At 46.3% G+C, this 13,410-nt stretch overlaps 1 protein-coding gene across 1 annotated transcript; it reads right to left on the bottom strand.

Moving 5' to 3' along the window:
• Positions 1–10,119: 10,119 nt before the first annotated feature.
• Positions 10,120–12,240, bottom strand: LOC147701791 (uncharacterized). The gene has a single exon (XM_086929369.1). It carries the CDS (start codon positions 12,238–12,240, stop codon positions 10,120–10,122), a length of 2,121 nt encoding a protein of 706 aa, XP_086785495.1.
• Between the last annotated feature and the right edge of the window lie 1,170 nt (positions 12,241–13,410).

Raw genomic sequence — 13,410 nt, 5'->3', positions numbered from 1 at the left:
GCCAACGCCAGGGCATGAACATGGTATGGCATGCTGGTGGTACTGTAACCCATTGAGCACAACCAGAGCATGCCTGAGTGTATTTAGCGTGCAGCGTGCAGTGTGGGGAACACACACACACACTATATACGTGAGAAAAATAGTGATTGGGAAGATGGTGGTTTAAAAACAATGGTTAAAAAGCAGCAGTCTTATAAGAGATATGATCGGCACACAATGTGGTTTGTTGGGTAATTCTGATAATAAAGACACCGGCTATATCGCACTGTGGCTTGACACCGGCAATAACACACTGTGGCTTGACAAGTGGTGGTGTGAAAATAAACACGCTCCCTTCTCACCTAATGGTCAAGGGCTACTTGCCACATGAGGGGTCGGTGGGTCAGTACATCGGGGTTGAGTCTATTGGGTGTAGCTATAGGGAGGATATAAGTATTGCCCTTGAGTTTGAATCATAGGTTAAGTCATGGTCTAATGCGAGTCGCTATAACCTCCTTTCTCGTGTTCAAGAAGATATCACTCACCTCAATCTGTCCGTGTCCGCGTGGAAACACCTACCCATCTCCGCCGAGCTCGAGTAGATAAATGAGCTCGGCGGCTAGTGTTATTTAAACGAACCGGCGTTCGCTAACTCGTCACCGCCTGTCGTTTTAGGTCACGTGATGTAAACAGGCACTGTGGCGGCCATGTTGTGACGGTCAGTGAGTAAGGTAGCCCCGGCCATTTAGATTACTGAAAGCCGGCATATTAAGCTAGGGAGCTCTATTATGTGCACAAAACCTTTGGGGATAACAAGGGGAAGAACCTGTTTGTAAAGCAGTGTAACCGCAGAAAACCGGCGTACATATAGGAATTGCCGCCCGGCGTAAACGGTCACGTGATGTAAACCCGTGATGTTGACACTGACTATGGCGGCCATGATGTAGTGGGCAAGGAGTAGGTGGCCAAGAAAATGCCTGCCGGAATCAGCCAGTGGCCAGCCCTCGGATGGGGTGTGCAATGTACCGGCCATATTATAATGTATCAGTGTGTCTGGTGTGTTGTGGCAGGGGAAGTATATGAGCGTTTTGGCAATGACCAAAGGAGGTGTTATCAGTAATTGGTCGGTCAATTGAGTATTATATTAAAAATACCAGTGGGGGCTTTGCTTTAGCCGAGGATGGAACAAGGGGATGAGAATGATATTAGTACAATGCATGGAACGGTTGATTTAAAGTGAGTGCCAGGGGATGTCTTCATTGAGGCCCCGGCTATCGGAAGAGAGTCGATGAACCCATCTTTGTTCCTTCCGGAATAGGGCATTTTTGGGGCAGTTCGGACTGGATTCTAAAACTACCCACTTCAAAGTGTCTTCATTATGGTTGGAGTCTACATAGTGTTTGCACATTTTTGTATGGGTCTTTTTGCAGCGGAAATTGCTGCGATGTTCAATAATGCGAGTTTTGATGGGGCGGGTTGTCATCCCGATGTACTGTAGACCACACGGCCAAATTAGCATGTATATACAATGTGTCGTGTTACAGTTGGTGTGGTGTCTGAGCTCCCATTTAAAAGTCTCGGAGAGCTGTATGGTCTTCAGAGTCATGGTGTATTTGCACACCCCACACATGCCACATGGGTAATGGCACGTCACGGGGGGTAGATGCCATAAGGTTTTTTGAGTTTCTTTCCTAACACTCTTGGGCCTGGTGCTAATTAGGATATCCTTCAAGTTCTGTGATCTCTTGAAAGCAAACCTCGGTTGTTCCAGAACCATGTCCCCTGTGTTAAGGATACCCCAGTGGTGTTTGATTGTATTCTTGATTTTATTGGACAACGGGGTGAAGGTAGTCACACAGGTGATCGGTTGATTCTCAACAGTAGCTCTTTCCTGTCGTTCAAGGAGAGTTCCTGGCCCGTTTTCTGGCTTTGAAGACATCGCTTTTAGGGTAGCCTCTATCAAGTAGGTTCCTGGAGAGGATTGCGGACTCCTTCTTGTAGTTGGACACATCACTACAATTGCGCCTTATCCGGAGAAATTGGCCGAATGGTAGGTTAGTACGTAAGGCCCTTGGATGATGGCTCTTGTAGTGGAGGAGGCTATTGCGGTCTGTGGGTTTCCTGTACATGGTGGTACTAAGGGCCCCTTCTTCCAGTTTTATTGTTAGGTCGAGGAAGGAGATCTCATTTGGTGAAGAGGCCATGGTGAAGTGTAGGTAAGGGTTCAGTGTGTTAACCCATTCAAAGAAAGCCTCGTGGGAAGTCGGTGGGCCTCTCCACAGGATTAAGATGTCATCTATGAAGCGTCTCCACATTTTAATGTTATCCCGAAAGGGATTCGACTGATGGTATATGTGTTTTCCTTCATATTCAGCCATGTACAGACAGGCCACCGAAGGAGCAAAAGTACTGCCCATTGATGTGCCTTGCGTCTGGTGATAGTACCCTAGATGTAGAAGCCCTCTACACGAACATTCCTCAGAGGGCCACTCTTGAGGTAATAGAGGAAAGACTGGGCTTAGAAGCTTGGGATTCTAACACTCTGCAGACTTTCATTATGGAATGCGCCACCCTAGCCCTTACCGAAAATTATTTCGAGTACAGAGGAAAATACTATCACCAGACGCAAGGAACATTAATGGGCAGTACTTTTGCTCCTTCGGTGGCCTGTCTGTACATGGCGGAATTTGAAGGAAAACACATATACCATCAGTCGAATCCCTTTCGGGATAACATTAAAATGTGGAGACGCTTCATAGATGACATCTTAATCCTGTGGAGAGGCCCACCGACTTCCCACGAGGCTTTCTTTGAATGGGTTAACACACTGAACCCTTACCTACACTTCACCATGGCCTCTTCACCAAATGAGATCTCCTTCCTCGACCTAACAAAAAAACTGGAAGAAGGGGCCCTTAGTACCACCTTGTACAGGAAACCCACAGACCGCAATAGCCTACTCCACTACAAGAGCCATCATCCAAGGGCCTTACGTACTAACCTACCATTCGGCCAATTTCTCCGGATAAGGCGCAATTGTAGTGATGTGTCCAACTACAAGAAGGAGTCCGCAATCCTCTCCAGGAACCTACTTGATAGAGGCTACCCTAAAAGCGATGTCTTCAAAGCCAGAAAACGGGCCAGGAACAATAACCGAGAAGCTCTCCTTGAACGACAGGAAAGAGCTACTGTTGAGAACCAACCGATCACCTGTGTGACTACCTTCACCCCGTTGTCCAATAAAATCAAGAATACAATCAAACACCACTGGGGTATCCTTAACACAGGGGACATGGTTCTGGAACAACCGAGGTTTGCTTTCAAGAGATCACAGAACTTGAAGGATATCCTAATTAGCACCAGGCCCAAGAGTGCTAGGAAAGAAACCCAACAAACCTTATGGCATCTACCCCCCGTGACGGGCCATTACCCATGTGGCATGTGTGGGGTGTGCAAATACACCATGACTCTGAAGACCATACAGCTCTCCGAGACTTTTAAATGGGAGCTCAGACACCACACCAACTGTAACACGACACATTGTATATACATGCTAATTTGCCCGTGTGGTCTACAGTACATCGGGATGACAACCCGCCCCATCAAAACTCGCATTATTGAACATCGCAGCAATTTCCGCTGCAAAAAGACCCATACAAAAATGTGCAAACACTATGTAGACTCCAACCATAATGAAGACTCTTTGAAGTGGTTAGTTTTAGAATCCAGTCCGAACTGCCCCAAAAATGCCCTATTCCGGAAGGAACAAAGATGGGTTCATCGACTCTCTTCCGATAGCCGGGGCCTCAATGAAGACATCCCCTGGCACTCACTTTAAATCAACCGCTCCATGCATTGTACTAATATCATTCTCATCCCCTTGTTCCATCCTCGGCTAAAGCAAAGCCCCCACTGGTATTTTTAATATAATACTCAATTGACCGACCAATTACTGATAACACCTCCTTTGGTCATTGCCAAAACGCTCATATACTTTCCCTGCCACAACACACCAGACACACTGATACATTATAATATGGCCGGTACATTGCACACCCCATCCGAGGGCTGGCCACTGGCTGATTCCGGCAGGCATTTTCTTGGCCACCTACTCCTTGCCCACTACATCATGGCCGCCATAGTCAGTGTCAACATCACAGGTTTACATCACGTGACCGTTTACGCCGGGCGGCAATTCGTATATGCACGCCGGTTTTCTGCGGTTACACTGCTTTACAAACAGGTTCTTCCCCTTGTTATCCCCAAAGGTTTTGTGCACATAATAGAGCTCCCTAGCTTAATATGCCGGCTTTCAGTAATCTAAATGGCCGGGGCTACCTTACTCACTGACCGTCACAACATGGCCGCCACAGTGCCTGTTTACATCACGTGACCTAAAACGACAGGCGGTGACGAGTTAGCGAACGCCGGTTCGTTTAAATAACACTAGCCGCCGAGCTCATTTATCTACTCGAGCTCGGCGGAGATGGGTAGGTGTTTCCACGCGGACACGGGCAGATTGAGGTGCGTGATATCTTCTTGAACACGAGAAAGGAGGTTATAGCGACTCGCATTAGACCATGACTTAACCTATGATTCAAACTCAGGGGCAATACTTATATCCTCCCTATAGCTACACCCAATAGACCCAACCCCGATGTACTGACCCACCGACCCCTCATGTGGCAAGTAGCCCTTGACCATTAGGTGAGTAGGGAGCGTGTTTATTTTCACACCACCACTTGTCAAGCCACAGTGTGTTATTGCCGGTGTCAAGCCACAGTGCGATATAGCCGGTGTCTTTATTATCAGAATTACCCAACAAACCACATTGTGTGCCGATCATATCTCTTATAAGACTGCTGCTTTTTAACCATTGTTTTTAAACCACCATCTTCCCAATCACTATTTTTCTCACCTATATAGTGTGTGTGTGTGTTCCCCACACTGCACGTTGCACGCTAAATACACTCAGGCATGCTCTGGTTGTGCTCAATGGGTTACAGTACCACCAGCATGCCATACCATGTTCATGCCCTGGCGTTGACTTGACTTTTCATTTGGTTTACAAGAAAAGTTATAACCATTGTTTGTTCCTTTATTTTTCCTCTGTGTTTAGGCATAGGAGTATCCACAGAGGTAACTTACACTACACACATGACACGAGCATGTTGTTGATTTTCTTATTTTCACTTTTATGAGGTCCTGATGAATCGCGGGTGATTTTACCCTAAGCGAGAAACATGTCGACCAGTCTCACTTCTAGTCTCCTCTAGGGTCACTCGACCTAACCTGTTGATACCTAGCGAGCTAGTTCCACGTTTTAATTGCAGCCGGGGGACCCCCAGAATAAAGTGAATTCCGGTATCCCTTGCTACATTTTAATCACTTTACCAAGCAACTTACTATCCCGCCCACACACCCTCACTTCACCATAAGGCAGTTGGATAAAAAGATCTCCGCCAAAGAGCCCCTCTTTGAGGTGAGCCCGTCGGGGGTTGCACCGCCTCCTCGACGAGGAGCAAACGCCTATGATGAAGCATGACACCCTTCTGGGTGTGTGAGGCAACTACATCCAACATAATGGATGCCCTTGGGTGTCATACAAACACCTTTGGTCACGCCAGTTAAACCTTCTTTTGTCTGTCTACAGGAACAGTTCAGCAACCCCTCTATTGCGTTAAAGTTTAATGTTACACATGTCCTTACAGTGAAAAGGCCACAAAAGCTATTTTCACTTCAGCAAAACTGGTTATTCCACAGGAAAACAGGATGCAATATTAAATACTAATACTGTATCTCTGAAATGGGACTACAAGAAAAATAATTGCACAACAATTTTAACAGTTATTAAAAATCCAATTCAATGGTGTAGTCAGGTTTTTACTAAATATTATAGAGAAGTAACTTTTATAAAAATTATCTTTTGCCTGACTGAAGTTGCTGGAAACAAATCTGCATTTTGCTCCCCACTTCTACCAGCCAGTGATTAGCATCTGAATAGCACCCTCGATGAGTTTAGACAAATATCTTGAGTGTAGTAAGGTGTTGTTGTTGTTGTGCCCTTCATAGGATGGCCTGTGGGCTGGGCCCAGGAAATTGATTAACTTCAAAGAGGCCTATACTGTAACAAGCAGATGCAGCTAACACCCAGCCCTGCAACCTTCCTTTGTCCTCACTGCCAGTCAGGCCCCAGTCACAGTGAGCCTCTTTTTGACATTACAGTGTCAAATCCTGCTGGAGTTTCAAAACTTGCTTGACAGGTCTGCTGGAGTTTTATTTATAACACCTCGACACATAGTGAGCCTCAAAGTGTCTCCCCAGAGATCCTGAAGGGCTTTGAAGAGTGCTCCTGTGGTGGATTGGGACTTGATTCAGAAGGTGAAATGTTTGGCCAGATTTTAACCTGGTTAGCGTATCTGACCAATGATCCGTCTCAGTCAGCTGCAAATTGCACCTAGGTCCTGGTTTACCACAACGATTCCCTTTGGCACCTTGTACTTCTCTGCACTATTTCTACTTAAAACTTAAAAAATATGTATTTCCGCATTCCCTTATTGGAGTTTTGCAATTTCGGTGTAATTTTGCTTATTAAATTGTACGCAATTATTCTAATAGTTTCAGAATTTTATTGTTCAGCATTTCGATGTTATTACTTCATAAATACTGCATTGCCTCTAAGCAAACCCTGTCTGCTCTGTGCCATAGCTACTAGGGTGTTGTTCTCAGGTTTGTTTAGTGACTTTAGTGGTTCACCCTGACAAGGATTGTGATTATTATTTGATTTGGGTACTTACCCCACTCAACTAATACCCCAATTTTCTGCAGTGGGCCTAACACCATTGACATTATCAAGAAGCTCTTCCCTTATATGCATAGTAATGCATAGTAATGCAACACAATAATTCAAGTCTCAATAATTTATAAATGTCCAGCTAAGATTTGTACTCGTACACACAACACTTTTAACTCACATGCATAACAATATGTTATGTACAGTACAAACTGTTTGGATCAAATGGAAATTACAAAGAATACTACATAGTACTGAACACAGTACCAACTTTAACACAATATGGTACAGAGAGTCAGCAATCCCACTATGAGACAAAGTAATCCATTTTAGGGTCACTGGACACAATTGTAGCAGATGCTAAATATAATTGTAAAACGTTCATCACTGGCTAAACTTTTTTTTAAATATCTTTTTATTAACAATTCAGAAAACAGTGGTGGTCGTCACATTCAGGAAATACAGTACTTGCAATTGCACCTTAGGAAAAGTCAAAGCATACAGATCATTTACATTTGAGGATAGTTATTGCGGTTCATCGCTAGTCAGCTAACAATGTGAGCCGTTCATCAACCCGGGCAATCTGGGGGGGTTCGCAGATATGACCCCTGTATTCATTCCATTTAGACCACACCTCTACCCATTTCCTGGGACACCCCGAGCCACATATACTGTCTTTTCCTGGAGCATGCACCAGTCCATGTCCGTTTTCCACGAACCCAGCTTCGGAGGCACCACCGCCCCCAATAGCCTAGCAATGTTCCTGTAAGCGTTTTCACACTTTGTTAGGGTGAACACGGGTACTAGAAATGGCATCTGTAAGTCGTAGAATAGCTGTATCTTGCATTGCTCTTTCAAAGCCTCTTGAAATGACTCTCTTTCTTTTTGGGCATGCTTATTCTGTTCCTCAAATACCAACTGCAATGACTCTGACCTTCTGCTAGCTGCGTTAACATATCTTGCACAGTTACTGGTTGCGTCATCTTGTATCAAATGACAGTATCCCACTTCTGACACCACTGTAAGCGTTTTCACACTTTGTCCTTAAGCCACTGTTTCGCAAGTATCAAAACAGTCATTGACAGTAGCACAATAAGCGTTTTATTTACGCGTCAATTTGTTAAACAGTTTCAAGAATACTTGGCAAAAGATAACAAAGGATGCAGGGCGTGGTCTTTGGAGTTTCGGAAGAACAGTCTTTGGTCTCTCTCTCCCTCCTGGGTCACTCTTCCTCATAGAACTCTCGTACCGACGTCTCCCAAAAGGCAAACAGAGGAACACTACCGTCACGAACTGTATATATTCTTAAAGCTCTATACGTGCACCCGTCACCAGGAACGTGGGATCACCGAGACTCGTGATATCTTTTATTTTAGGAGGAAGGGTCAGGTAGTGAGGAATGGGGAAGGGGAAAGAAAGCACGTTTCACATGCAGCGTGCAACACTTTACTTATGCCACAAGCCCAGCAATCCTGTGCCCTCCAACCTCCTCCTCCACCGTTCTCCCCACGTTACTTGCCTGAGGCTACGGTCCCCGGTGACCGTAGCAATGGGTATCGCGGTGTCCTGTTGCTTGGAGGGACAGCCGGATACGAGCGCGGTGTGTGTTGGGGAAACCTCCCGTAGGTCAGCTCCGCCGCTCTGCTTCACCTCCTCCGTGTCTCCAGCCTCGGAACTCTCCTCTCCTGGTCCACGCTTCTCGTCGTCCGATGCTCTGTCCTCCGTAGCTTCGCCTTCTCTCCTGCAGCCGTCCGTCTCAGCCTCGCCTCCTCCGGCTCTCCAATCACCCGGCGGCCCACAGCTGAGCCAACGGCTCTCTTTTAGCTTTTCTCCGGACACCTGCTCCTCCTTGGCGCCGCAGTCTAGACCGCTCACCTCTGCTGGTTGGAGTGGACCACTGAACACCATCTTGAAGTTCTCAGCGGATCGGGTGATGGAGTGCTCTCTATCACATTGCCTTTCTTCTGGAGATGGACAATCGGGCCATTCAGCTGTCGGAAATCTGGAGAGATAATTTACATTCCCTTGGAACTTTCCCGGCATGTGCAGAGTCTGAAATGAAAAAGGCTGTAAGGTTAAAAACCATCTTAGTACCTTAGCATTGGTTTCCTTATTGGTTGCTAACCACGTTAGGGGAGCATGATCTGTAACTAAAAAGAAAGTCCTCCCCAACAAATAATACTGTAAGGATTCCATGGTCCACTTGATGGCCAAACATTCTTTTTCCATGGTGGCATAGCGTGTCTCCCTCGGAAACAGTTTGCGACTCAGAAACAGTACTGATTTAAGTAGTCCTTGATTATCTGGTTGCGATAATACAGCTCCCAGTCCTTTATCTGAGGCGTCTGTTTGTAACACAAATGTCTTTTTGTAGTGGGGGCAAGTCAAAATCGGAGCCTTGCAGAGTATAGTCTTTAGGGTTTCAAAGCTTTTCTCTTGTGTTGGACCCCACCCGATTTATGCTCTTGACAGTTTTCCGCTCAACAAGTCTTTGAGGGGGCTGGCCACGTCAGATAATTGGGGAATGAATCTCCGATAATACCCGACTAACCCTAGGAATGCTCGTACCTCTTTCCTGGTGGTTGGTCTGGGAATATTTTTAATAGCTTCCAGTTTATAAATTTGGGGTTTTAGGGTTCCTTCACTGATGGTGTAGCCTAAATAGTTTATTTGATGTGTGCCCAGAGTGGTCTTCTTTGGATTCATAGTTAATCCTGCCTGTGTCAAGGTCTCAAATACATTCTGTAGGTGTTCTAGATGGGTTTTCCAATCAGGGCTATACACAACAATATCATCTACGTAAGCAACGGCATAACTTTGATGAGTTTTCAGTAAAATGTCCATTAGTCTCTGAAAGGTGGCCGGTGCTCCATGTAACCCAAATGGCATTACCTTAAATTGGTATAACCCTGAGGGTGTAGAGAAGGCTGTCTTTTCTCGAGCTGTCTCCGTCAGGGGCATTTGCCAATATCCCTTGGTCAAGTCAATGGTGGACATCACCCTAGCCTCTCCTAGTTTTTCAATTAGCTCGTCTACTCTAGGCATTGGATAATTGTCAAATTTAGAATTGGCATTTACTTGGCGAAAGTCAATGCAGAAACGGATACTGCCATCCGGTTTCGGCACTAAAACAATGGGAGAGCGCCAGTTACTTTTGGAAGGTTCAATAATATCTGCCTGTAGCATCTTTTCTATTTCCTGTTCTACCGCCTCTCTCCTAGCCTCAGGTATGCGATAGGGTCTCACATTCACCACTCTTCCCGGTGGTGTAACAATATCGTGGGCTACTAGGGACGTTTTCCCCGGTTTTCCCGAACTAAGGGCAGAGTATTGGTCAAGCAGTTGCTCTAACTGCCGTTTTTCCTCCACCGATAGTCGGGCCCCATAGCTGGCTGCTCCTCCTGGTTGCCCCTCCCCAGCTCTTGGGGTAACTCTAGTGGTGTGATGGTTACATGATTTATGGCTTGGACTACCTCGGCCCCTTGGGATCCTGTGTTTGGTTCCTCCCACTTCTTTAACAAGTTAATGTGGTACGTTTGTCCCACTTTGTTAGTGTGTGGTACTGCTACTCTGTATGACACAGGTGTAACCTTTTGAGTAATGGTATAGGGTCCTTGCCATGTAGCCAACAATTTCTTATCAGAGGAGAGATTTATCAACTGACACTTTGGACAGTTGGCACAAAATCTCGCAGTCTCTCTATACACTCCCGGCCAGTAAAACCGATCCAGTAAATACTTCAGGGTTAACTCCTGCCCGTAGTGACCCCCACCCGTCTGGTTATGGGCTAATTGTAAAGCTTGTTCTCGAAAAGCTACAGGGACCAGCAACTGTTCTACCCTTCCATTTGCCCCTTCACTTACTCGATACAGTAATCCTTGTTTTATACAGAAATAGGGTCCTACCTTCTCTGTGTCATTCTCTTGCACTTGATTCCAGGCATTCGTGATGGTGCTGTCATCTTTCTGAGCTGCACGGAAACTTCGAGTAGGAGTATCTCCATGTTCTGGGTAAGAAAGTAAACATGAAGCAAACGACTGACAGGCATTGGTATACTTCTCTTTGTCCCTTCTTTTCTCATTTTTTGACTTATGTTCTCGGATTCTGGGTTGAACCAAGTGTTCGTTAGAAAAAGGAACATCCTGTAACCACTCTGCTCTGGCTTCTTGCGAGGCCTCCATTAAATAATCATGAAATTTAGGCAAATCTGTTCCCAACAAAATATTTTCAGGAAGTCGGGGAACTACCCCTACTCTCCGGACTTGGGGATACCCGTCTATTTCAAGTAAGACTTCTGCTAAAGGATATTCCTTAACGTCTCCATGAACACAGGAAACTAGCACGGTTTCTCCTCCACATAGAGAGTTCAGGGGTACCAGGTCTTGCACTACTACTGTATGGTGACATCCTGTATCTAACAATGCTTCAATAGGTTTCCCATTTAGTCGGATAGCTTTCTTGTATGTCTTCCTGCATAGCCCTGTAACCAAAACTCGCCCTCGTGACCAACCCACTTCCATTGGTTCTGAGCCGTCATTGTTCAGTGGACAGTTTCGTGAGATGTGCCCCCACTCAGCACATCTAAAACATTGAGGTCCCACCTGCACAGGGGAGTTGATTTTTGGAAAGGGCTTTGGGTTGGGTTTCGGGGTAGGAAAAGGGCGTTTTTCTACACTGTCATTGGAAACTCGGGTTGTAGGCTTAGTAAATACAATAGGGGTTCTCCCCATAGGTGCCTTGAAGTCGATAGACCTATGGTAAGCACAGGCTAGTTCGATAGCAGATTGGAACGTTAGACCAGGATGTTGTTTTAACCATGCTCTAGTATTGGTAGGTAAAACATCCAAATATTGTTCTAGAAAGATTTGCTCCGTAACCTCTTCCATAGTGGCCGTATGAGGCTGTAGCCATCTGTTCCCCAAGTCTCTGACCCTGTAAAACAATGCTCGGGGATTATCACCTGTAACCCATTTTTCCTTGCGAAAGCGTGCCCTATAATACTCTTGGTCACACCCTAATCTTTCGAGAATGGCCTTCTTTATCTCGTGATAAGGAGTCACTCCAGCTGGGTTAGCCGCTTGGTACGCTGCCTGCAATTCTCCAGATAATAACGGCGCTACATATTGCCCCCACCTGTCTGCAGGCCAAGTGGCTGTGGTAGCAACTCTTTCAAAATTGGTAAAGAAGAAGAAGTCCGGATCCTCTCCCTCTTGAAACATTTGTAATACACTGCCAGGAATGTTAGGGTGAACACGGGTACTAGAAATGGCATCTGTAAGTCGTAGAATAGCTGTATCTTGGACTTTTTGGTTACTTGTTAACAACATTGCTTGCTCTTTCAAAGCCTCTTGAAATGACTCTCTTTCTTTTTGGGCATGCTTATTCTGTTCCTCAAATACCAACTGCAAATGACTCTGACCTTCTGCTAGCTGCGTTAACATATCTTGCACAGTTACTGGTTGCGTCATCTTGTATCAAATGACAGTATCCCACTTCTGACACCACTGTAAGCGTTTTCACACTTTGTCCTTAAGCCACTGTTTCGCAAGTATCAAAACAGTCATTGACAGTAGCACAGTAATCGTTTTATTTACGTGTCAATTTTTTTTAAACAGTTTCAAGAATACTTGGCAAAAGATAACTAAGGATGCAGGGCGTGGTCTTTGGAGTTTCGGAAGAACAGTCTTCGGTCTCTCTCTCCCTCCTGGGTCACTCTTCCTCATAGAACTCTCGTACCGACGTCTCCCAAAAGGCAAACAGAGGAACACTACCCTCACAAACTGTATATATTCTTAAAGCTCTATACGTGCACCTGTCACCAGGAACGTGGGATCACCGAGACATGTGATATCTTTTATTTTAGGAGGAAGGGTCAGGTAGTGAGGAATGGGGAAGGGGAAAGAAAGCGCGTTTCACATGCAGCATGGAACACTTTACTTATGCCACAAGCCCAGCAATTCTGTGCCCTCCAACCTCCTCCTCCACCGTTCTCCCCACGTTACTTGCCTGGGGCAACGGTCCCCGGTGACCGTAGCAATGGGTATCGCGGTGTCCTGTTGCTTGGAGGGACAGCCGGATACGAGCGCCTTGTGTGTTGGGGAAACCTCCCGTAGGTCAGCTCCGCCGCTCTGCTTCGCCTCCTCCGTGTCTCCAGCCTCGGAACTCTCCTCTCCTGGTCCACGCTTCTCGTCGTCCGATGCTCTGTCCTGCGTAGCTTCGCCTTCTCTCCTGCAGCTGTCCGTCGCAGCCTCGCCTCCTCCGGCTCTCCAATCACCCGGCGGCCCACAGCTGAGCCAACGGCTCTCTTTTAGCTTCTCTCCGGACACCTGCTCCTCCTTGGTGCCGCAGTCTAGACCGCTCACCTCTGCTGGTTGGAGTGGACCACTGAACACCATCTTGAAGTTCTCAGTGGATCGGGTGATGGAGTGCTCTCTATCACAGTTCCTTTTCGCAATTGCGAATCCCAGAGTAGCCCAAAGCCTCCCACGCGATGGAAGGTCCGTGGGCTCCCAAATGTTCAAAAGGCATCTCTTTGCCTCAACTCGGAGCTCCACCTCCCACACCTCCTGCATACAGCGATGTAGCCGGTGCCAATAAGCCTGGAGCACTGGGCACTCCCATAGTATGTGGAAGTATGT

Source organism: Lissotriton vulgaris, chromosome 7 (assembly GCF_964263255.1).
Source record: "Lissotriton vulgaris chromosome 7, aLisVul1.2, whole genome shotgun sequence".
NCBI classification, from domain to species: Eukaryota; Metazoa; Chordata; class Amphibia; order Caudata; family Salamandridae; genus Lissotriton; species Lissotriton vulgaris.
This window is presented reverse-complemented; position numbering and strand designations above follow the sequence as displayed.